This window comes from Anopheles arabiensis, chromosome 3 (genome assembly GCF_016920715.1).
Source record: "Anopheles arabiensis isolate DONGOLA chromosome 3, AaraD3, whole genome shotgun sequence".
NCBI lineage: Eukaryota > Metazoa > Arthropoda > Insecta > Diptera > Culicidae > Anopheles > Anopheles arabiensis.
This window is the reverse complement of record NC_053518.1, coordinates 63,200,978-63,225,203: the sequence shown is the minus strand read 5'-3', so window position 1 is coordinate 63,225,203 and position 24,226 is coordinate 63,200,978. Positions and strand designations below refer to the sequence as shown.

The window sequence follows — 24,226 nt, the reverse complement described above, 5'->3', positions numbered from 1 at the left end:
CAAAAATTCTACACAGTTAAGATTTTGCTCCGACAATTTAATTCCAAAAATGGATACTTCCCTTTTCTCCTCAATTTATTCTCCAATGGTAAAACATAGTGATTGTAGGAGAAAAGCTTTAACATTATCAATATTTTATCAATCTTTTGTAATTTGTAAACAATGTGTGTTTGAATGTGTACAATTGTTTGCAGTGCTGTTTTATTTTTATTCGTTGTATCTTGCATAAACCGACTTTGCATTTCCCTATAGTTTCGATTTACGGACACTTATGACATGTTTTGAATATAAAAGTGTCTAAATAATATAGATTAAATTGCGTATTCCTTTGTCTATCCCTTTTTCCAAGCAAATCTATTATATTCAAATAAGGATTTCCATGGGTTCATCCCTAGAATCGACCGTCCCCCTGCAGCAAGGATTGACGATCCTCTCCAAACCGTCATCAATAAATTCGTCACATCCACCATGAATTGAGACACTTGCAGCTCGTCGTTTCTTAACTTAGGCCTATTTAATTTATTTATTTATATTTAACAGTCCGTTGTAAGTCTTAATGGCTCGTTACTTTGTTGAGTTAATGTGATTAGATCTAAGTGCGTATATTAGTACATAAGAATATGCCTTACTGGCAAACATTGAAATACATCAAAACATGAAATATGAAATTATCGTTGTAATCCAGACATTATCTTTGCCTACAACTTTATTGTTATGCCTATTCCGGGTTGTGTTAGATCTGTTATTATTTTATGAAATGAAATTCCTATGTATTAAATTTAAAAAAAAATTTATTTGCACCATATGAATAGGAATTATCGAAGGAATTACTCTGGAGTTGATTAGAAAACTAGATGGAAACTATTTATCTATCGTGAAATAGATTCTAGTAAAACATGGAAATAATACAAAATTATTAAACGGGATGGCTTGTGACTGGATATGAAGAAATTCTATTAAAACACGATGAAAGACGGAAATTTAAGGCTGTTCATAATATGAATCAAAACGGTACTTTACTTTGTGTAGGTTATTTCAAGAGAATGAGTTGAATTTGTACAAAATGAGTGATAATTTAAGGTATTGTATAGTCAATTGAACATGTTTAGTTTTTTCTTGTTCATGAAAAACGGTAATCATTATTAAACTCTGGATAGTCAAATGATATTCAATGCCAGTTTAACTCTAATATCTAATAACTCTATAATTAAGAGTTATTTTTCAGAATGTCTTTATGTATTGCTTTCAGCCCCAGTGCATAAGAAATTTAATGGGAATTTTTGATATATATTTATATTTATTTTTAAAATTAAATTGAAAAATCTAATTATATGCATTTATCTTACTTATCTTCGCTTATCCATATTGCATAGGATTATGTTTGGCTGTACAGTACTCGCACAGTACTCGGCAATGATGGTGTGTAGTTGAAATTGTGCATAGCTGCTGGAGAAGATTCGCAGATCCCAACCATTTCCATAGCTTGAGAAGAAAAAATAAACAAAGAATCAAAAGCTCTCCATTAACAGAAGGAATCATCGCTCCGGTTCACGATCCAGAAGCATTAAGAACAGCTACTACGTCAATAATCAACACTTATCTAATTATCTCTTATTTAATGCTCGGCTCTTCTGCAACCCAACCACGTGCGTTACGCTACTAGTGCGGTAACATCTGCCGCAATACAATAAGTTATTTCATATCCTGCATTAACGTGCTATGTAGAAGAATCTGACAGAGAACCGGACACCGTACCACCGTACCATTGCCGATGGATTAATCGCTGATAGACAGGAGCAAACCAAAGTAGCAAAGAAAGCAAGCAAATGTACACACACAAAAAAAGAATAGTCCCACCGACTGGTTTCTAGAGACTCCGCTAAAGTCAGTGACCGAGTTGGTGCGAACCGAGTTCGTTCCGGACAAAACTGTCCGGTGCTGCTGTGTGCAACATATGTATGCATGTCGTGCCGTGTCCGCCTAGCGTCACGCACGAAAGCGAAAACATGCCGCCGCCACAACAAAGCACACACATACAACGGGGCACGAGGATATGGGGGCAGTTCCTCTGTCCCTTCCCCGTGGCAATGGGAATGGATGGAACGCATAAACTGGGAACGTGGGCAGCATAAATATAGTTTACGTAGTTTCGGGACAGGAGGCGTATCAAGCAAGGAAACTGATGCACCACTGTCGGCCACGTGTGTCCGTTTTAGGTGGAGTAGCATCATTCGGGGAAAGGAGGAAAACTTAAACAAATTAATGCAATGAAATAGGAACATTTATCTTCATTTGTTCCATTTTCCTTTTGATGTTTGCTTGCTATTGTTATTATCATATTTTTAGGAAGCTTATTGATTGTCTTGACTCATCTCTGGTATTGATCGACTATTGGTTTGGTTCATGGTGGTTGTCTTATCAATTCATTTATTCATTTTTCTTATTATTTTATTGTTTTTTTTTTTGTTCATCAAGGTATACTTTTGTTTTGTTTTCTAGAAGTAAATTATAATTCGTATCGTAAACATTTTTTTTCTCAATCCTACAACTTTAAGTTTCTTGTTTTACATTTTTTCTGTGTTTTTATTGATATTAAATCTTATTTCACCTATGCTTTGTTTCATATTTGGGTCGCTGATGTGATTATTTGTAATATTGTTTCTATTTTTATTTTCATATTTTTATAATAGTTTGTTGATACGGTTTAATATTTTTTATATTTTGATTGTTTTTTATGTTTAATAAAAATAACCTTTATAATTTATTTTTGTTTAAATATTTGTTTATTTATTTATTTATTTATTAGCTTATTTATATTTCATTTTGTCAATTTTTATTATTTATTTATTTATTTTATATTGTAATTTTTTGTTAATAATTTCTTTTATCAATAATATAATCAATAATAAACAATATCAATAAATAAGATTTATTTATTTACATAATTAATTTAGTTATTTATATATTTATTTATTAATTAATTTCTTTATATATCTATTAATTTAGCATCTTTTTATTTATTTATTTACTTGTTTATTTATTTATTAAATCATTTATGTGTTGATTTTTTTGTTTATTTAGTTTTTTTTATTATCTATTTATAACCTTTTTATATTTCACTATTATATTGAAAGTTCTTATATATTTTATTAAATGTATGTTTTGATTACTAAAACCAATGTGAAACTAACTTCTTTCGAAAAAATATGCTTGCATCTATGTTTAACATTATTATAATGTTACTTCACGTATCAGAAATAAAAATCCATTGAAACATTGAAACCTACCAATATAAAATAAGGCCAACGTCGTTATAATATTAACCTAAGTAAAAATAAAAAAAAAACTACTGGCATACATTTTAATTACATTGAAAATGTTAGTGTTCCTTAAAATTACTACTCCTGTTTTTCATTCAGTCATTCAAGCCTTTTCAAATGTATTTAAAAAAAACTACTTCTTAAATGTTTGTCACGCATGATGAGCATAATGCACCACTCTGTTCACCATACCATTTATTCAATATCCGACTCGTGTTACCCTGCCAATGATGCTAGCTGCATGCAGCCTTTCTCGAACCTTATAATTCACCTGAAAATCCCATCAGGCACCCATCCACTTCGCCCAAGCGATCTATGTCAATGTTTACCGATAAAGCTGCTATATAGTTAACACCATTCGAACCGTCTAGCCACCATCAGGTTCAGTTTGCAAGTTTATTTTTTGTTACTTACACGCTACAAACAATGTTGTCCTTCACGTGTTCACTTTGTTTCCCTTTTAGCCGTTCCTGCCCGGGGGTGGGAAATTGGATAAAATTGCAAGAAGAACAAGAACTTGCAACGAAAACATATTCCCAACACACGACAAAAGCGCCAGGAAGCGCCAACGTTCGAAAGCTTGAAAGGTGAGTAAACTAATAAAATTTCCCCCAAATGGGTTCTGTCTGGGCTGCTGAACCGGCACGTTGGCAGTTGCCACCTTAAAATATCCTCGAAGCTCTGAATACATAAAGAAACAGAGCGCAAGAGAATGGAAGAAAGAGAGAAAAGAGAGAAAAGTAGTAGCATCGAACAGCACTACTAATCGAGAGATTAGAATGCGAAAGCTCTTCGCCGTGCTCGAACACGTGTCTTTCGGTGTCTCCTGTATTGTGAAAAAGGAATAAATTAACTTGATTAAACTGATTGGTGGAAGCAAAGGAAAAAAGATCATGTACTTTTATAATTCCTTTTAAAACGAGACAAGCGCTGAAGATAACAGAACCAAATTCATTAATTAAAATGATAATTTAAAAAAAAATTGGAAAAATACAAAATAAAAATTTTAGTAAAATGAAACAAGAGTGAAAATCATACTTCTATTGTTTTAAATCCACAAAGGCAATCATTAAAGATTTTTCCTATTTTTTTTTCTTTTCTTTTTAGCAGTTTGCTATTTACTTTCCCGGGGCCGGTCTGATGGTACAGTACGACTCAACAACGTGGTACAGGCAGGCCTTGGCCGATAACGGTTGTTGTGCCAAAGAAGAAGCTACTTTTCTACTTTCCTCATTTCTTGAATAAAAATAAATTTTCATTCCGTTTGCACCATTAAATCAATTTATGGTATCAATTTAGAAATTGCTTAAACATCTAAATAAACATCTAATAGCCAAACAACCAAATTTATGCTTCTTTTTATAAAATCCAAAATTGAATTTAAAGGAAAACTAAAACAGAAGATATAACGACTAATATAATAATCTTTATTAATCGTTCGATCAGCTTCTCGTGAGCTTCTCTTAAGATTATTCAAACTTTCTAAGCTTATTTTGAAAAATCTAAATAATTCTTGTCCTTATTTAATGACTTGTGGAAATGGTTAATTATAGCTCTAAACTATATTTCAGTTATTAAAACATTATTACGTTATTATAACGTTAAATTAAATCAATACCAATTCAAATGCTTACTCTATTTTATTCTTGTGTATAACTGATTATTGATATTTTTATCCTTTTAATTCTTTTTTTTTTATTTTGAATTTTTTACAAGGCACTGTAGGTGGCGTTGTTTATCTAGTATATAAACTAAATAAAATTTGTTTAATGATTACTAAAAGATTACAAATAAATTCGAAGTATTACAAATTCCATCTATACTTGTAAAATATTTCTCCTGCTATTTGACTAATTTGTCTAAATTTCAAAGATCAAATGTCAAATAAGTAAAAATTGTTTCAAACTGCTGTTTAAAGCATTAAAATCTACATTTTTGCTAAAAAATTAATCCTCTTGAAAGCCAAAAATATCAGATTTTTTACTCGAATTGTATCACATAAATGACAAAGTAAATAGTAAATAAAGAAATTCAATCAAAATCACCAAGCAATTAATTTTAATTTAATTAAATTAATTAATTTAATTTAAACGTGAAATTCGACTTACGTGGATATTCTGGTTACGCGGATTCCTCGAGAACGCATAAAACGCGTATCTCGGGAATAGACGGTATAAAAAACGAGGGCTTTGCATTACTGTAAAGAGCTTTACAGTATCAATTTTATGATTCATTATAAAGCTTTAGAATTTAGACAAAAAAAAAGATTGATTTACCATTATTTGATGCAAGTTCATTAGTTGATTTTAATTACTTTAAAAATATCCGTCTCTAGTGATGGAAAAAATGCAAAAAAATAACAATTACATTCGCACAAAATGCACCGAGCGCATTGAATAACAATCATAAAAATCCCCCACCCTGCATAATACACACACTCACACACACACTCACACACACCACTCAAAACAGAATGCAAATTCGCTTACTGCATTGTTGAGCTTTTGATTTTGGCGTGGCGTGGCGGTGGTGTTTCACCATTCATTCCCTCCGTTTCCATTTTCCAATCCAACCGAAAGCAAAAGCAAAACAAATGCAAAGCGCCACACAACGCCAACGACGCTCTTGTGTGTGAGCCCATCCCTTCCCTTCCTTCTCTTGTACGCCCGTGCATGTGCCCGGTGGTGTCTGTGTCTGGTGGCCTTTGTCTGGTTGTCGCGGCTGCTGACATAATGCGCGAAACATGGATCCCTCCCAGGCCGCGCTGTCCCGCCTGCTGCACCACAATTTAAACGCGCTTTTGCTGTTTTCGGCAACGGGCCAACGGGGCCAACAAACTGACGAACTACTGCTACTACCGGCATCAACCCCACTACATCACCCCTTCTCGTCCTCGTCAAACCCAGCCACGATCAATACCGGTAAGCTGACCGTGAAAAAAAATTGCTCACTTACTTACCCGTCGGTCATCGTTGCCAAAAAAATAAAAAAAAACAGCGACCCAACAAACTGTGGGCAGAAACGGCAAAAGGGAAAGATAGCCAGCGAAAAACAAAACAAAAAAATATGTATCGACCCCGAACGTGAAAAAGAAAACATTAACCTTTGCCTTGGCTCGAATTTCGGTGGTCGGTCGGTAGTGCTAGTGGGACGGTTTTTTTTCGGTTTGTTTGTTTTGCATTTTTTGTTGCTTATTTCATTTTGGGAATGCTGCTCATCTCGTAATAGCCCTTCATCACTTCATTCATTCTTTATGTTGCCTGTGCGCACATGAATCTGATCATTACCGTGTGATGTTGGCAGTAATGATAACGCATGAAAACACGAGTAATCTGTGGGCGTGTAATATGGAGAATTGGTGTGTTGCTAAATCACTGTAGATGGTTAATTTTAGTATCAGAAGACATATTCTGATAACAACAACTAAACGTAACCGAACGAGAAAATGGTAGAAAAGAATTATAAGCTTCCTTTTATTTAATTTCCAGTTATTTAATTACTTGCTGTAAAGAAGAGGAAAGAAATTGCGAAAATGGTTTTTTTATAATTTTAATCACTACCAATGCAAGGATAGAAAGGCAAAAAAAAATATTTCCAAATGCTATTAAAATGCTTCCCGAATAACAGCCGTATTAAAAGAAAGCGATTTTTGTTATATTTTTTAAGATTATTGTATCGATCATGTAGAGTCAAAAATGTAGGAAAAAATATTATTGGTAAAGTTTTAAATAAACAGTAAAGTCCGGCCCGCCGCAACATTCAATCCAGCCCGCGAAAGGATTCGACTGATTTTGAAAGATGGAAGGACACTATTCGTACACAAATTACTCAAGATCTTTTGGAATGAAATTTTATACCGACATTCAACTTTCATTATCGTTATGTGCAGTCACGGACCAATCAGTATGGTCGAACTAGAGTTATATTCCCATGTATAATAAAAACATCGTTTCAACACGACAATAAGTTTTTGGAGGAAGTGGCATGCGAAATTTTGTATAAAGAAGATAAACTAAAGTATGGTTGCAGTAAATTTATTTAAAGTATTGCATGAGACTTTACGAATATATATATGCAACTTTCGCCAACGCAATACATGCAAGATAAGGTTTTAGTAACAGTAAAAAACAATCCATGCCTTTTTCTTGTTATAATAATTTATTCTTATTTATTCAAATCAGTTGGTTTCATTTTTATCTATTTCAGAACTATTTTCAGTCGTATTTGAAAAAAAACTAATATTAAAAAGTCATTCTTGCTTTTACTAGTTTGGCGATTCAACACTGTTGCTTATTATGAATATAATTTTCTATTCGTTGCTAGGGTGAATTTAGCCTTCTAAGTAACCAGGTTTAGAAAACCATAAATGTTACGTTACGGTACAATGAATGGCGATACGTGTAGTAGGATGAATCTATTTAACAAAATATCAAACGTATTTAGATAAGAAATCCTAAAAAACACGTTTTTATTGCACTAACACCAAAATAAAATTGCCCTAAAAAAGGGGTTTAACTTTTTTATTTTAATTTAAATAACACACTTAAATACAATGAAGCAGAAAAGATTTTATATGCACTTGATTATGTACGTCAAGGATGTTACAGCTTGATTAGCATGATTTTTAGTTGATTGTTCAATGGATAACCGTATCTGACAGTTCAACTAATAAGCAAGCGCTTTACGTGAATAGACGTGAGTTACTTAATTCAGACATCATAAGGAAAAAAAACAATAAAATTAAATAAATAAAGTAAATTAAATAAATCTTCTTTAAAATCATTAAAACCAAAGACTAGAGTAGAAAACAAAATTATTTGCAAATTATCATGAGTGTAAAACAACATAACAACAATAAATAGAAACATGGAATCGATTAAGAAACCTGCAACACAAGAACCGAATTTTAGCGTATATTACCCGCCGTGTATAAGGAAGAATTTTTCAAAATCTCTGAAAAAATATGCTTATAATTTGATCAAATATTCCCAATTTTTTTGTTATTAATGATTTCCATAACGATTCACAAAAATGCTCAACCACGTCATCATCTTTGATGTTTCAAACGAACTATCAATTCGGTCATCCTCATCATTACTATCTACATCAATTGCACTGCATTACATTTCAAAAGTTACTACACGTGTATAACGACGCTCTCGATCTGAGTTTGGTCATTGTTTTACCTAAAACACACGCTTAAATACGGTATTTGTTTTTGATAGACAATCTCACTGATATAAAAACACGAATTATCGTCATGAGAACATGATCTTAATATATTTACTCTGCACGTTTATATTAAGCTGATTTCTTTGGCGAGAATTTTTTTTATTTTTCCCAGGACAGTCATTAATGTATCTCACGAAAAGCCTGCGACTAACCTATGCCAAAAATTGCTTTAGCAGAGGTTAGTTAAACGCCGATGAATATTTTGAACTACAGTGTAATCTCTCTAAGATGCAGTCTTTTCAAGATGAATTGTTACTTTAAGATGAACATTTTGAAGGTCCCGCTATATTCCATACAGTTTGTGTCTCTTCAAGATGAATGTCTCCCTAAGGCAAATGTTCTTCAAGCTGCATATGCGATTTTGTAGTCGAAATTCTTCAAGATTAATGTTTGGAATGGTTAAAGGATGCCATGTTTTTCCCGGGGATTCTGAGGTAGTTCATAGCAACACCTTAATTAGTTTTCCTCAACATGAATATCTCTCTAAGCTGACGGTCCCTTGAAGACTCACTTCAGAGAGATTTCACTGTACATAGAAGAGTTCTGTTTCTGGCATGAAACAATTCGAATTATTATGTTTTTTTTTTACATTTTAATTAAAACATTCATTGTGCTACGAATAAACCTATTTGAGAAAAGACAAAATGTTCAGCAAACATCGAAAAACAACTCTGGGCGATGATTTTGTGGACGATGATATATGCTAGTGCCATCTATAGGTCAGACTATGTACTAGATATAGCTAGCGAAGAAACGAACCCTATTCTTTATCGGCAATAGCTGGCGCTAGCAGTCCACATAACAAAATCGAGCACTTTTCGAGCTCATAAACTGCCCGATTTTGTCCGTCTGCTGCGAAAGAGCGATTTTTGAATGCTCATTGTCTCAGCAGTACTCTGGTGAATTTTTAGAGTAGCAATGACTCATAGCATAGTACTTACTAATTACTAAATCATCCTCACCATATTATTTTTTGGTAAATACTTGCTCACATTACTATAACCGCGCGGCTACATGAGATGAAATATACAGCGAAATGAACTATTTAACAGGTGAAATATCTGACAGGTACAGCTAAAAGGTTGGGGGAGACACAACATCCGCTTTCGAAATTCTCTTAAAAATAAAATCTTCTTACAGGGTTTCCCACGATTTATTGGTCAGTTCCCATGATTTTTTGGTGCGTTCCCACGATTTTTTGGTCGTATCCCATAGATTTTTGGTTCGTTCCCATAATTTATTGGTATTTTCCGATTGAATATCAATACAATTGGACCAAAAAATTCTAGGTAACGACCAAAAAATCGTGGGAACGCACCAAAAAAATATGGGAACTTACCAAAAATTGACGGGAACCGACCAATAAATCGTGGAAACCCTGGAAGCAGAACATTCTCTAATTGGAATAAATAATGAATTTTTGACTCAAAATTTACAAAGTACTCGATATTGAAGTTATTCAATGGATTTAGTTACGATTTTGTGCACGTTTTTTGTTAACATTGCACATCAGCTGGTTGCTGTGATGCTTCATCCGTCAGATATTTCGCCCGTCAAATAGTTCATTTCGCTGTATATTTCACCTCATGTGGCCTCGCGGTAAGATAGGACAACATTCTTCGCTGTACCAGTCGCAGCCACAGTGCAATTATTTCACTCGCTTCCTAAAATAAACAAACATAATGTTAATTTAACATTAATTCGGATCCATCAGCGCTGGTTTACTCCATTTTGATTAAAATTTAAATATTTTTATTTTCGGTTTTGAACCTAGTTTCTGTATAATCTTTGTTATATGATTCAATCTGTCTTTCACTCCGCGTAAATTTATGCTTTTTTTCTTGTCTCCAGACCTCTATCTTTTAATTGCACTTGAACAGTTTGAGCCCCATGTGTGCTTCGGATACTACCAGAAAGAACAATTTAATGTGTATACTGTGTAGTTTGTAGAGCAGCATACACCCGCTTTTCTTACATGCTAATTGTACGCTCTTGAGCGTGTCCTGCACACATAAAATCTACCCTACGCTGAGGATGTTTGTTTCGTGAATAATTAAAAAAATAGTCCGTTTGTTCACATAGTTTGTTAATACGTAATACGAGAGCACATAAATAGCAAATAAAAAATTAACACATAAAACAAAAAGTCGTTCATGTTGGCTGTCCCCCATGAAGTCAGCACAGCACGTTGTGATGGTTAGAAGGAATGGATAGAAGGTACACTAAATAGAACAATGGGTAGACTGAAGAAACAATGGAGTTCATTACACTCACACACACACGCACGCCCGGGTTATGTCCACATGTAAGTGGGCATGATGCCTTCCTTGCTCGTGTTGGGCGGTGTAAGTATCTCGTTGCAGAGAAACTTCAGCGGCAGATCCACCAGATAGCCTTCGATCCGTTCGACGGCCTGCTGTATACCTTCCGGATTGGACTGTAGCAGGCTCTTGTCCTCGAGAAACCGTTTCATCATTGCGAACGACTGCACATTGTCGGACGGGATGCAGCGGAACACTTCATCGTAGATGAGCGTGTTGCGGCGCGACGTCCTTCGCCACACGTCATTCCAGAAGGTGTGAATTACCGGATCCGTCACGTCCACTGGGGCCCGTTTCGGGTCCGGTTCCAGCAGTCCGAGATGCTCGCGGAACAGGAACTTGCGCAGCTTGCCGGCGTATACGCCGCACGGGTACGATTCACCGTTCATGCGACCCTCTTCGAAAGATTCATCCTGTGAAAAGAGAATGAAAAGTAATTTAGAACCTGCCATTGGGTAGTAAAGCAGCGATTGCTTACCGTTATCATAACACAAACTTCCGAGTCTCGTTTGCCCAGCAGCGAACGATCGTTGATGTTGGCCGATCCACAGATCACAACCTTGTCATCCGCAATCAGCAGCTTGGAATGGACGTAGATCAGCTCCGTCACGGGCATCCCGTTCAGTGTCGAGTTGGTCCGCAGACTGTGGAATGATATGTAATCACACGGTTTCTGGATGCCGGCCGCTCGTAACCGCTCGAGGAGAGATGATTTTCCTCTTTTAAACATACAGAAAAGCAAAATAAAGTAAGTACATCAAGTGTTTCCTCCAAGCTGTGATGGTTCCCCTACCTCGATATCGATGCATAGTTCCAGTGGGTAATCGCTCGCAACGAGATTCCCGACGATCCGCCCACATCGCCCTCGAACCCGGGCAGCAGCGGCATCACGACGTACACCCGGAACACCTTCTTCTCCCGGTGGGCCCGCACGATGCGCTTGAACAGGTACTCCGATATTTGGTTCTTCACCACGCTGTTGCCCAGCTCCATGCTGATGAAGAACTGGTTCTCGATGTAGATGTAATGCTGCGCCTTGGAAATCGTCTGCACGTACGCCTCGTGGATGCTCTGCTCCACGTAGTCCGGCTCGATGAAGCCACAGTTCCAGCTGGACGCACTGCGCAACACCTGGCAGGTGACGTGGTGCAGCGGAACGTTCAGAAACTTACTATCTATGCGGATGTCATTGTAGCTCTTTGGCAGCAGGTACGGAAAGTTGGCATTTTCACGGCACTTCTCCAGCTTGACCGCGTTCCATCGTTCGATAAAGTGGCGGGCAACGTCCCGTGCCGCTTGTCCCAGCACGACGGTTGCAACGTCATGCCATGGCATACGTACCGTCGTTGTCCGGTCGACCAAATCTGCAAGAACACACCGGACGGTTAGTACAGTACCACGCAACCTTGCACAACAGCCCGGATCTTACCCGCATACGGTGAATCAAGATTGGTAAAGTCCTTCACGATGAAGTTAATGTAATCTTTCCCAATCCACAGCTTTGCCTGCCCATCCAGCTCGAAGATGGCCGCGTTCTTGAACGGTTGCGGGCTGGCTAGATCGCCCATCGGTGCACCCTTCTCTCCACCGTACAGCTGCTTCTTGCGGCGTTCCTCCTCGGACAGATAGATCGGACTGCCGACATTACTCTTGACCCCACTGCTTCCGCCCGTTGCTCCGCCCGATGCAAGCGCATCGGTACCTTGCGGATGGTCCAGGTGCTCCGACAGCGTGATACGATTCTTCAGATCGCGTCCCATATCCTTAATCATGCCCATAATGTTACGCCGTTCCATTTCCGGTGTGTTCTGTTTAATGTTTTCCGGCAGTTCGTCTCTTTCCTCCAGCGGCAGCTGATCGGTTAGTGCGAGGGCAGCTGCCTGCAGCACCCTATCCGGTGGGTCACCCATCGCTCCCGGGGCTTCCGGATTCTTTTCGGCCGGATTCTTTTGCTTCCCATTCGTGGCAACAGGCTCTTTGGCGGCAGGTTGAGTAGTATCGGCGCGCTTTACCGCCACGGACGTCGGTGCCTGCCGATCGACTGCCGTGGCAATGGCAATGTTTTTGCTTGATTTGAGCAAATTCGCCACCGACCCGTTCTCGTCCAGCTCGACCACTGTCGACGGTTTGCGGGTGGTCGTATTGTTGGCGGAACTGTTCGTCGACGAGGAGATGCTGCCGAGATCGGTTAGCCGATGTTGATAGTCGTCCCAGCGGCCGTAGCACAAATCGATACCACCAACAAAGGCGTACGTTTGATCGATGATCACCAGCTTCTCGTGATGGGCCCAGAACAGAATGCCAGCTCTAGCGTGATCGGGATGGCGCATGACCTGTGCGGATTGAGAGATGCAAAAACCTGATTCAGTAAAAGTTCGTTGAATGAAACTGGATTACATGATAGATCTTCTAACCATTTTACTGTTTGTTTTCCCACGGAAAACTCAATTCTTTACTGCCCTAAATTATTGGCGGAATATTATTAAATTAATAATTAGATTAGATTAATTGTCAAAAACTGTCTTCATTTGAGAGACTTTTTATGAATTATAATTAAATGTCTGTTTATAGCCAGCCTCCTTTCTTGACCAGTCCGCGATCTTTGCGGAAAAGTTTAACAAAATGCCTAAATGTATTTGAAAACGCTCAAGCCAGAGCAAGCGCAGCAGTCAAGAGGTAGCAAAGTACTTGAATAAGATGGACATTGTTGTACAAAAAGAGTCTATTTGGGATCGATTGTGTTTGATAAACTGTTATCTTATCTCTTTGACTGTTTGATCATCCAGTAAGGCATTCTTGCTAATCCTTTTTTCTCAGAGATTCTCCAAATCAATCCTCACAGTATTTAGGAGTGTCCGAAACCGCTCACGGTCTCGCGCCTTCGTCTGCCAATCTATTATCCTGGCCTTAATTGCAAAACTTTACAGGCTGGGTCGTCCATTTCCATACGTACAACATGGCCAGCCTACCGGAGCATGGCGAGCTTGATACGCTGTACGACAGTGAGGTCGCCGTACATCTCGTACACCTCGTCATTATAACGGCTCCTCCATTGTCTTTCCACACATACGGGCCAAGGGTCCTTCAGAGCATCTTCCTTTCGAACGCGGCTAACAGGGTCAGATTTGGACAGTGTCTATGTATCAGAGAATCGTATGTGAGTACCGGAACTATATAGGTGCTATTCGTTCTTCGCGACAGTTCTTTGAACTGATTTCTCAGGCTGTAGAAAGACCGGTTGGCAGCCAGCAGCCTTGCACGCAACTCAGCTACCATGCTAGTGTCGTTGCTGACCTTTGACCCGAGATAGCTGAATTCAAGGACGACTTCAAAAGCGCGTTGACCTATCACGCCGTCACGCCTACGTAAGTTTGGATTTGTTATTGGTAGGGTCGCAGATGTTGTCAATACGCAATACGAGGTTCTCTGCAGCGGCGGATCTAACGTTAGGCGGACTAGGCAGTCGCCTGAGGATCCGTCAATGTAGGGACCCCGTAAATCGGTACTCTATAGTATGCAGTATGTTTAAAAGTTGACAGAGTACTAGGTTAGTAAGGCCCCGAGACTGTCGAAATATTAGCATCCCTCTCTCAACCCCCCCCCCCCTCACTCACCATCTACCCTGTAGAAGGGCCATATATGCCAGGATCTGGGTTGACTTATAGAAGATGGTTCCCGAAGTCTTACCCTAGAGTCATAGTTGGCCCTCTCTAGCGCCAAGTTAAATAGGAGACAGGCAAGTCCATCTCCCTAGTGCAGACCTTTGGAGGTAGCAAAAGGTCCTGAGAGTTTTCCATCCACCTTCCCCTGGCAAGTGATGTTGGTCATAGTCATTCTAACTAGCCTTATCAGTTTAGCCGGAATTCCAAAAGAGCTCATAGCGTTGTATAGTTTTACGCTGGCTATGCTATCATATGCGGCTTTGAAATCAATGAAGAGATGGTATGTGTCGTGTCTGTATTTAGGCATCTTCTCCAAGATCTGCCGCATGGTGACGATCTTTGCAGTGGTTGATTTTCCGTTTCGGAATCCTCTTTGATAGTTTCCGACTATCTCTTCGACGCGAGGGACGATCCTGAAGGATCCTGAATCAATCCTCACACTTTCATTTAATATTTAATGTCATGTCGTCCGGAAGTGTGTGTGTCCTTACCTTAATATTCTCGTGCTGTTCCACCAGCTTCGCCTTGCTGTAGTAGCTGTTAATGCCCAGCGCAAAGTCCAGCTCCTTGAACAGCAACACGAAGATCTTAATGCCCTGCTCCGCCTTGCGCTTCAAAATCTTATCCAACCGCCAGTAATCGCCATCGATCGCCGGCCGCTTCATGTAAATCTCCGGACTGAGCATCCAATCGGTGATAAAGATTTCCTCCGTCGCTCCCTCCAGCGCATCGGCCACCGCACTCATATACCCGGCACCGTCCACAAACCAGCCCGCCTGCACTCCCGGCCGAGACGGCGCAAACGATTGGTGCGGATTCGGCAGCGTAAAATCGCGTGCACTCTCGTTCGCCACCCGCTTCATGTGCGTCATCCACTCTTTCGCGATTCGGCGCGTCGGATACTTGATGACGAGATAGCGCGAGTTCGTCGCTATCTGCAGCCCGTTGCGCATGCCCGTACTGTACATGCCGGACGATATGTCGAAGCCCTGATCAAACAGCACGACACACCGCAGCACGCCGTCCTTTGGGCGGTAGTAGCCGAAGCAGGTTTCCTTCACGAAGAACCACCGATTGCGCCACTTGCTCCAGAGCACGTCCGTGCAGAAGTAGCTGCACCGCACGCAGCACCCACCGGCAAGGCAGCCGCAAAAATTGCACCCCGACTGGCCGGGACGGGTGGAGCCGGTGCGTTTCTTTATGGGGCCCTCCTTTCCTTTCTCTCCCAGCGCAGAGATGAACGAGATGTGCGATACCTCCAGGAAGTTGATCTTAAAAACACGAGCAGGAGAGATTGATCGATTAATTTTAAAGGAAATCCAACGTGGCAGCATCACTTACCGTTCCGTGAAAGTTCCGATACAGCGATATGTTAAGTAGATTGTACAGGTACTCCTCCAGCTGCTTGATCCGCTGCGGGATGGCATCGAACGAGACGAGCGAGTCCGGCTTGAGCGGAAATCGTGGCAATGCACTTTTCTTGATCTTTTTCAACGGTTTACCCAGCTTCTGTTGCATGGCGGGCTGGAAAAGAGTGTTCGAACAGTTGAGTACACTGGATTTTGTAGCTTACCGGCTAACATTCTACTCACCGATGCCGTTGCCTGATGTACGGTGTGCATGTTCCGGAAGCTATCTCGCCGTTCCTTGTGACTCTTCGTCGGGAAGGGTATGTGCAGCGAGGCCCGATACGTCGTCAGCTGTTGATGCAGATTTCTGAAGTGATTGTAGCGCTTCTGAATCGTCCACGAAAACGGCCCATGGGTGAGCTTCACTGTGTACCTTGGAATGGAAATGGATAATTTCGTAAAACAACCATAAAACACACCCACACACACACACTTTTCGAAACACTTACAAGTTCGGATTAAGCACGTGTGACGTCAAGCTGCGCTCGTAGTCAATGATTTCCACAATAATCTCCAGCCCCGGTATGAAGATGTGCCGCCGCATCGAGTCAAACTTGACCGGCGTATTGTACACGTAGCTGTACGGGATCTCGGATGCGGGGCTCACACTGTCCGCATCGCTTTCCCGTATCACCAGCACCGGATTGTTGCCACCGATCGACAGGTACGTCACCGAGTCCGGTGCATCCAGATTTTCGTCGTACTCTTCCGGCTCGCTGCGAATCGAGTAGCAGGCCAGGCTGGCATCGTGATGTCCTGCGGCACCGGCTCCGGCGCCACCACCTGCTCCACCATCACCGCTCCCACCCGTTGTACCGTTGTAGTACGCACCCCTGCTGTCCGTGCCATGGCATCCTTGCTGATCTAGCTGGGCGGTCAAGTTGGACGACGCCGTGCCAGTATCGTCGCAGTTCAGTGCCGGATTCGAGGTGCCGATTTCGCTCAGCGACATCTGATCTATCCAACACACAGCGACAAGGGGGGTGAGGGTCGGTGAGTGAGGGTGGAAAGAGAAGGAAAACAGATGGTTTGTTTAAAATCATGCCAACCGTTCCATTATTGTATCAAGTGCAGCCGATAGCGTTATCGGGCGGCCCGATAAGCCAGATCGGTAGAAATAAAACGCGAGAAAGATAAAGGAATGTTAGCTTCTCGAAATAACCAGCGAAGTTGAGCGTAGGGTCTAGGAGTAGTTAGTTTCCCGGACGGTAACCATAGCAATAAGTAGGTGGTTCCTGAGCAACTATCTCAGGCAATCACGTGAACCAGGCAGACAATCAATACATCTCTTGAGATGCGTTTGCGTTGGAAACGGTATCACCTTTAATGTCCCAATGTCAATTGCAAACATTCCCAGATGGTGAAATAAAAACACTTTTTTTAACAATATCACATCTGCCATACGGCCACTCTCAAAACACTCCAGACACTTTCACACGTCAAAAGATGCCTTTTTACACGCCTTCAAACTACTACCTGCAAATCACATTTCTTACCACTAACAAGATGCTCGAATTCGTCAGCCATGATTGGTCACCGAATTCACTTTTATCGCACAGAAACAAAAAACGCAAACCTGCACTCGCAAGCACCTGCCGACAGCAACCTGTTTCACATCGCTTCAGAACGATTTTTGGCAGCACACTAGCCCACGGTACACGCTCGAACCCTTCGGGGCCGTTTCCTGTACACTTCACACCCCACCCAGCGTGAATCAGCGTCGATTTCGAATCTTATCGCAGATTACCCGCCACATTATCGGTCGCCACTTGCCGTCGCCGGCCAACATCACGCAGCACGCTTCAATGCGCCCGTTACCGCAAAAGCGAGCGAAGTCGACGGAGGTGCACAAGTAGGCGCGGCGTTGGGAAAGGTTGCATAAATACGGAAGGCATAAAACTTATTACATCCGGTAAGGCACACACGCACATGGACACACACACACACACACGCTGGTACACAGTTTTGCACTTGTTTGGGGAAGTTTTTTGGGGATTTTAGTACAACGCATTGTCTTCACCGTGGTGTGGAGTGATGAGGGAAGGAGAGGGGGGCGCAGGGGTGAATGATAAGAAACGTTGATAGTAGATGCTGAGGACGTACAGCACGATACACATCACGCAGACGGTATCGCAATCGGTAAGGGTTGGGTTCGGTATGATGATGATGATGATGATAGGCAGTGCCGATTAGATATCATGCCCTTAACACAAGCACGATCAGTGGGGGGAGGGGGGTTGGGTAACTAACACTAGAAAAATGAATTTAAAAAAAAACCCCGAGAAACCAATTATTGAGGTCAGAGCCGAATTTTGCCAACTCGATGTAGAACGGGAACACGTATCAAACCAATATCTCCATTAATGTTCCTGCCCAATTCCTCCAAGCCGCATCTTTACAGTAGGTAACACAAACGAATCACCCGCTAACTGATTGATCTACACCTACCAATATCGCGAAGCAGTAACGATATGCTGCGGTGGATGGTTTTTCGCTTAAAATTCGCATCCATCTTGTCGCGTGTAGTTGACTACTAATTTCAAGTATCCACACAGAACCAGAACTACCACTATCACTCTTTTCGGCTTGCAACCACGGGTACCACCAGGTTTCGATTTTATGGCATTGCGCACCATTCCTCTATTGGGCAATTGTGTCGCGCACCAATAATGCCGCCGGGTGAATGGGTGCGAACTGACCGCGAACACGTACGATCACACCGGCAGCCAAAATAATACTACTGTCATGATGAAAACAAACGCAAGGCACTCTGCCGCACAACCGCCACAGGTACGAACTGATAAGACACCAGCCTGTGGCCCAGCAGCACATTCACCGTACGGCCGTATTGTGGGCCCATAAAGGCCGGGAGAACGCACACTATAACCCCCTCGAACCCTCTCCCTTCCGTAGGCTTCCACCACCAGTTACGCGCTTATCATAATGACGACCCTTTTTTTTTTTTTGCTTGCGCTGCAACGAGCGAGTTAAGGAGCTTTTCAAGTGTAGCGATACCACCATGCGCAATAGAATGCGCACGTGCGCGACACGACTCCTGTTGACTTTGCGCTCTGGTTAAAAACAGTGAAATTAGCACCCAAGTTCAAACTTTGCACGATTGATCGATCGTTGCTCTACAAGCGAACATTTTTGAGGACGATTTCTGCGTCAAGGTCGTTCTACAAAGGGGGTGTTAATTTTGGGGCGACAGTTCCGCGTATCTAACCGTCCTGAAACGCTCTGAACCGTACCGACCGTCTGCTCTGGTTTTGGGTTTGAATTTAGTTCAAGGGAAACGATAGACTACTTTGATGAATCATGTTTGTGGTTGCTTGATAGTTTTTGTTGATCGTGGTGTAGTAAACAATTGTGCGTCACTGTTCGAATTATATGCCACGCAACGACCGCATTGCACCTTTAAAGTTCTTCTTTCCCATCTTCTTTTCTTGGGATTCTTTTCTTTTTTTTATTTTTTTTTTTTGGTATCAGTGTCAGTTTTTTGTTTGAAGCAGACGAACCTCGTTGTTTTTCTAGGCTCAATCATTCTTTAATTTGTTATCTATCGCAACCAATTCAACGGCAGAATAGGTAGAGGATTTACTCAGTACAAAAATTTATGTGTTTGTGTGTGTGAGTCCTACTCTAATGTATCTCTGATTTCATCGTTGTCACTCAATCGGTCAACCATTATCACATACATATTATCTTTTATCTGTTCCTAGAGCTGGGAGTAACGATCTTCGTGGTATTCAAGTACCTGGTAACGAAGACTTATAGTAATTTTTATTCTTTTACATAAGATCATAGATCAGATTAGTTCGAATCGGGTTTTAAATCATAAGTGCGTAGTTCGGTCACAGTATTATCAAAGAGTTATGACATTTTTAAAAATTCTTATCATATACTACATGTCTCGTCCTATCTTTTCCGTAGTTTTCTGCTTGTGTTCTTCTCTTATTGCACCCTAATTTTCTTTGGTAGAAATTTATTCAACATATGTATTAAGGTTTACATAGCGGGTTATATTAAAAATTATTAATCATTCATTTAAACGTTCGATCAGTTCGCCCAATTTCAATGGTTAAATAGATCAATCAAAACTACACTAAATTTGTATAGTAAATGTTAATAAGCCGTTATATGGCTGGACATTCTAGATATACCAAATGTTTAGTGATGGAAGAGCCGCTGCCTCTCACAAGATTAGAACGTACAGTCTGGTTACACGTTACGCGTTAAATGCGTCCCAGCGACATAGTAACTGGTTTATCCGCATAAATCTTTTTGATGATTTGAAGTACGCGATGAATATTGTAATAGTACTCATGCAAAAACATTAGTTTTTGTTGACTTAACTGATTTTTTTAGTACAATTTACTTCAACAACTGTCAAATGTGGAAAACTGCTTATCTCCACAACCACAGAAGTCGATAATTCTATTAACCCTGATTAACATGCGATTCCTACATGAGCCGCTGAACGCGTGGTGTAGCTGTTAAGTGTACGGACTAATATCATGCCCGCATTTAGTTTAAATCTAGCACGTGGAGGTGCAAAAACCTTAAATTGAAAAAAACAGAACCAAAAAATGCAGTTTATTTTATACTTTCTTTAAAACAATTGTGCTAGAAACCGTGTCGCGAAGTTGTCAAAACTTATTAGGCATATTTTAGAAGAACAAAAATATATGTATTCTGACATGCAGTTTAATGTGCAGCTTGACACCATAGGAGTAAAATAGGATTTGTTAGATTGTAGAAGCTTTCGCAATACAAGCACCTGAACAATGTAGCACACACAACTGCATGAACGATTAACCAGTGTCGCGATTGAGTGTCGCTGATGCTATCAATCAGAAGTGTAATTTACTAAATCAAGAATGACTTCACTCACAGCCTGACATAGCTTGCTGACGGCGAACTTGTTCATTACTAAAGAGATAACGAGGGTGCGATACGGTCAGCGTGTTTTGCATTTCGCACTGTTAAGTGCGATGACTCACTAGGGTCGTACCATAAAACGGTACCACTATTCAACTACTAACTATGACACCAACTTAACAAACACATTAAACATTAATAACTCACTGGAAATTGAACACTAAGCAGCGCTGTCTATTCCCGCACACAAGATCAGAGCTCGACAGTCGGTGAACAAATGGCAACGGCAACTAGCGAATGAGCTTAGAGCAGCAGCTGGCTCGTCTGCGAGACGTTAACTGATACTGCGCATTTTTATTATCTTGTCTGTCCGTCTTGCAAAGCATCGCAAGCAGTGACTTCTTCCACATCTTAGCGCAATACAACGCCGTATCTGACACAATCGGCCAGCTATGTTAAGCAAAATAGCAGGAGCTATTGTTGCGTGAAACGGCACCCGCGGCCGATTGTTTGGATGGCAGGAATGTAGCATTCAAAGCTGTTTGGGAATATTGCAAATAAATTCGCCTTTAACAATATGTATCTGACACGTTGACTCGTGTGTTGCGATTCTATATATATATCGTTAGTTACGATTCTACTGTTGTAAACAGAAACTATTTCAAATCTTACATAATAAACAGAAAGTTACCTGCTATCACAGATGTTGAGTTCAAACACCGATAAGCTTTTAATTATCTTAAGCAATTCTACATGAATTCTCACATTCCACTCGATATTGCCTCCTTCTGTTCTAATTTGCAAAATAAAATATAAAGAACACATTTAATAGCGCGCACCTTTTTAGACACCATTAAGTGCGTCCTTCACTGAGCCGCCCTACGTATAACACATTTCAAAAAGACAAATCGGAAAGTCATTCAATAATCCGCCCGCCAACAAGACCGAACCAAGCCATTTGCACTTTATTATTTTCATTCGTCGTATTGAAACCCATCCGCCACCAAACCTGTCCATTTTTTGTTGATTTTCCTATTGGAATGTTTTGCTGTTTGACTGTTCTTTATTCTATGATTTAATTATTGAACTTAAAATTCCCAGAATGTTGTTAAGTATTGTGTTTTATATCATTGCAGCTAATAGATTGTTATTCCTCGTCAAAAACATTTTTCAGCTAAAATGTCGAACGGTCTGAAGCGTTGCAAAGGGGTCATCCATAAATAATGTAACATGTTTAGTTAAAAGAAAAGAGGATGCTATAACCACGTGGCTACACGAGGTGAAATATGCAGCGAAATAAACTATTTTGCAGGTGAAATATCTGTCAGGTAAAGCTAAAGGGTTGGGGGAAAACAACATCCGATTTAGAAATTCACTGAAAAAGTATATCTTCTTAAGCAGAACATTCCCAAATTGGAAGAAATCATGAGTTGTTGACTGAAAATTGCCAAAATACTTGATATTGAAGTTATTTAATGGATTTAGCTACGATTTTGTACACGTTATTTGTTTATATTGCACATCAACCGGTTGCTGTGATGCTTTATCTATATTTAACCTGTAAAAAAGTTCATTTTGCTGTATATTTCACTTCGTGTAGCCGTGCGGTAAAGATTATATAATAAAATAATCCTGTTAGAAAGCAAGGATGATCAATTTCTAATAAAATCATGAGCTATGGCTTCAAGTTCAGCGATTAATGTATACCAAATCTTGTTAAAGAAATAATTAAAGATCGAGTATTCTTCTTCTTGTTGGCTCAACAACCGTTGTCGGTCAAGGCCTGCCAGTACCACTACTTGGAGGCATGGCTTTCAGTGACTTATTAATCCCCCCATAGCAGGATAGTCAGTCCTACGTATGGCGGCACGGTCCATTTGGGGCTTGAACCCATGATGGGCATGTTGTTAAGTCGTACGAGTTAACAACTATACTACGACTTACTATACTACCGGTAAAAATCGAGTATTACTAATTTGTTTTGTAGCATATGTAAAATTATATAGAGGCGAGCCCCTAAAGTCGGATACTTCATATTTTTTCCTATCTTCTGATTTTACGGTACACTGGACAATTCTTAAGACCACTTAGGCATCATCCATCAATTATGCAACGCTGATAGGGGAGAGGATGTGTCGTTAAACGTTACGATTTGTTACATGGGGGAGAGTTAGGGGAGTTTAACTTTTGTTACGCGACGCAAAATAAAATACTTGATTTTTTTTGTCGAATAACAAATGAATGTTAAGCGAAGATTCTTCTTCGTGACTTAACAATCTTCGCGATTATGCCGGTCTAAAAAAGAATGCGCTACTTTGTATGTACTTCTCAGCCGAATAGCCCGTCATTTGTCCGTCGAATTTGGTTACCACGGACGGAAGGACGGGAAAACTTAACACCGCGTATATCGAATTTCCGCGCAAGTCGAATCTCGTAATTTCCAGCCAAAATATCGCTAACCTTCGTGTAATCTTGCAAGTAGGGCCAAAGACCTTTCCAATATATTAAATCGCACATCTCCGAATCCGCGTATAAGAGGTAGTGTATATCTCAGGGGCCACCTGTATTTGATGATAGTAGCATGCGAGTCGCAAGTGACGACACGCGATTGGATGCAAATGGCACGAGAATCAACTGTAACGCTGTAAACAAGTGTTATACCCATCCAACTCCTTACAAACCCAATGCGTTTCAAACAAACTGGAGATGGAGTTATTGCAGTCAGCCGTTTTTTGATCGTTGAGTCCAATTACGACCAATGATCAAGAGTTGATCATTGGTCGTAATTTTATATATGCATCGAAAATGCAGCCGAAACTCTTGCAAACATTACCGATTTTGTTCTTAAGTTGTTAGACATGCGCAACATGTTAAACATCTAAGTTATGTGAAATAGAATAATCAATTTGGGGATGATGCAACATCTAAAGTATTTCTGGAAAGATGGACATATTTATGGAGGACCAGGAAGATGGCTGAATGAGCTTCTGATGATGGTGATGCAAGAACATTGCAAACTGTGCTGAGGATCCGAATATCAAAATCTTTTTGAATTTGCTTTTTGCTATTTCTTTTTAAATCATTTTGATTGCTGCATGGGACAACTATTCTTTATATAAAACGTTATGGTCGTTCGTTCTTTAGGATCAATTGAATGAGTCGTACAGTTTTGGTTCTTGAGGCACTACTCTATTACGTAATTTCGGGATGGGAGGAGGGGGGGGTTCTTCAAACGTTACAGTTTGTTACACTAGGGAGCGAAGGGGTCGAAAATTTGTACGCAAAAAATGTTTGCGTTACGTAATTGATTGATGACGCCTTATCGGAACACTTTTTCGAACATCGTTGAAAACACTCTATTACAAAAAATCTGATCGATAGCATAAAACATCGTGGAAAAC

General features: G+C 40.2%; 1 protein-coding gene across 2 annotated transcripts; it reads right to left on the bottom strand.

Moving 5' to 3' along the window:
• Nucleotides 1-10,287: 10,287 nt before the first annotated feature.
• On the bottom strand, nucleotides 10,288-21,018 carry LOC120903478 (phospholipase D2). 2 transcript variants are annotated; one of them, XM_040312929.1, is made up of 9 exons: nucleotides 20,839-21,018; nucleotides 16,394-16,901; nucleotides 16,128-16,317; nucleotides 15,877-16,059; nucleotides 15,027-15,806; nucleotides 12,303-13,206; nucleotides 11,667-12,237; nucleotides 11,352-11,592; nucleotides 10,288-11,286 (listed from the first exon to the last, which is right to left on the bottom strand). In XM_040312929.1, the coding sequence occupies exons 1-9, from the start codon at nucleotides 20,918-20,920 to the stop codon at nucleotides 10,846-10,848; spliced, it is 3,900 nt and encodes a 1,299-aa protein (XP_040168863.1). In that variant the 5' UTR covers nucleotides 20,921-21,018; the 3' UTR covers nucleotides 10,288-10,845. The 2 variants fall into 2 exon arrangements, with proteins under 2 accessions (XP_040168863.1, XP_040168864.1); XM_040312930.1 differs by lacking the exon at nucleotides 20,839-21,018 and adding an exon at nucleotides 18,393-18,812.
• Between the last annotated feature and the right edge of the window lie 3,208 nt (nucleotides 21,019-24,226).

Excerpts from the sequence above, each read along its gene's own strand:
- LOC120903478 (XM_040312929.1), bottom strand. The coding sequence starts at position 20,920 with ATGCAAAACACGCTGACCGTATCGCACCCTCGTTATCTCTTTAGTAAT. Across the intron at positions 16,902-20,838 it reads TCAGCAAGCTATGTCAGGCT|ATCAGATGTCGCTGAGCGAA; the intron begins GTGAGTGAAGTC and ends TGTGTTGGATAG. Across the intron at positions 11,287-11,351 it reads AAGTTTGTGTTATGATAACG|GATGAATCTTTCGAAGAGGG; the intron begins GTAAGCAATCGC and ends CTCTTTTCACAG.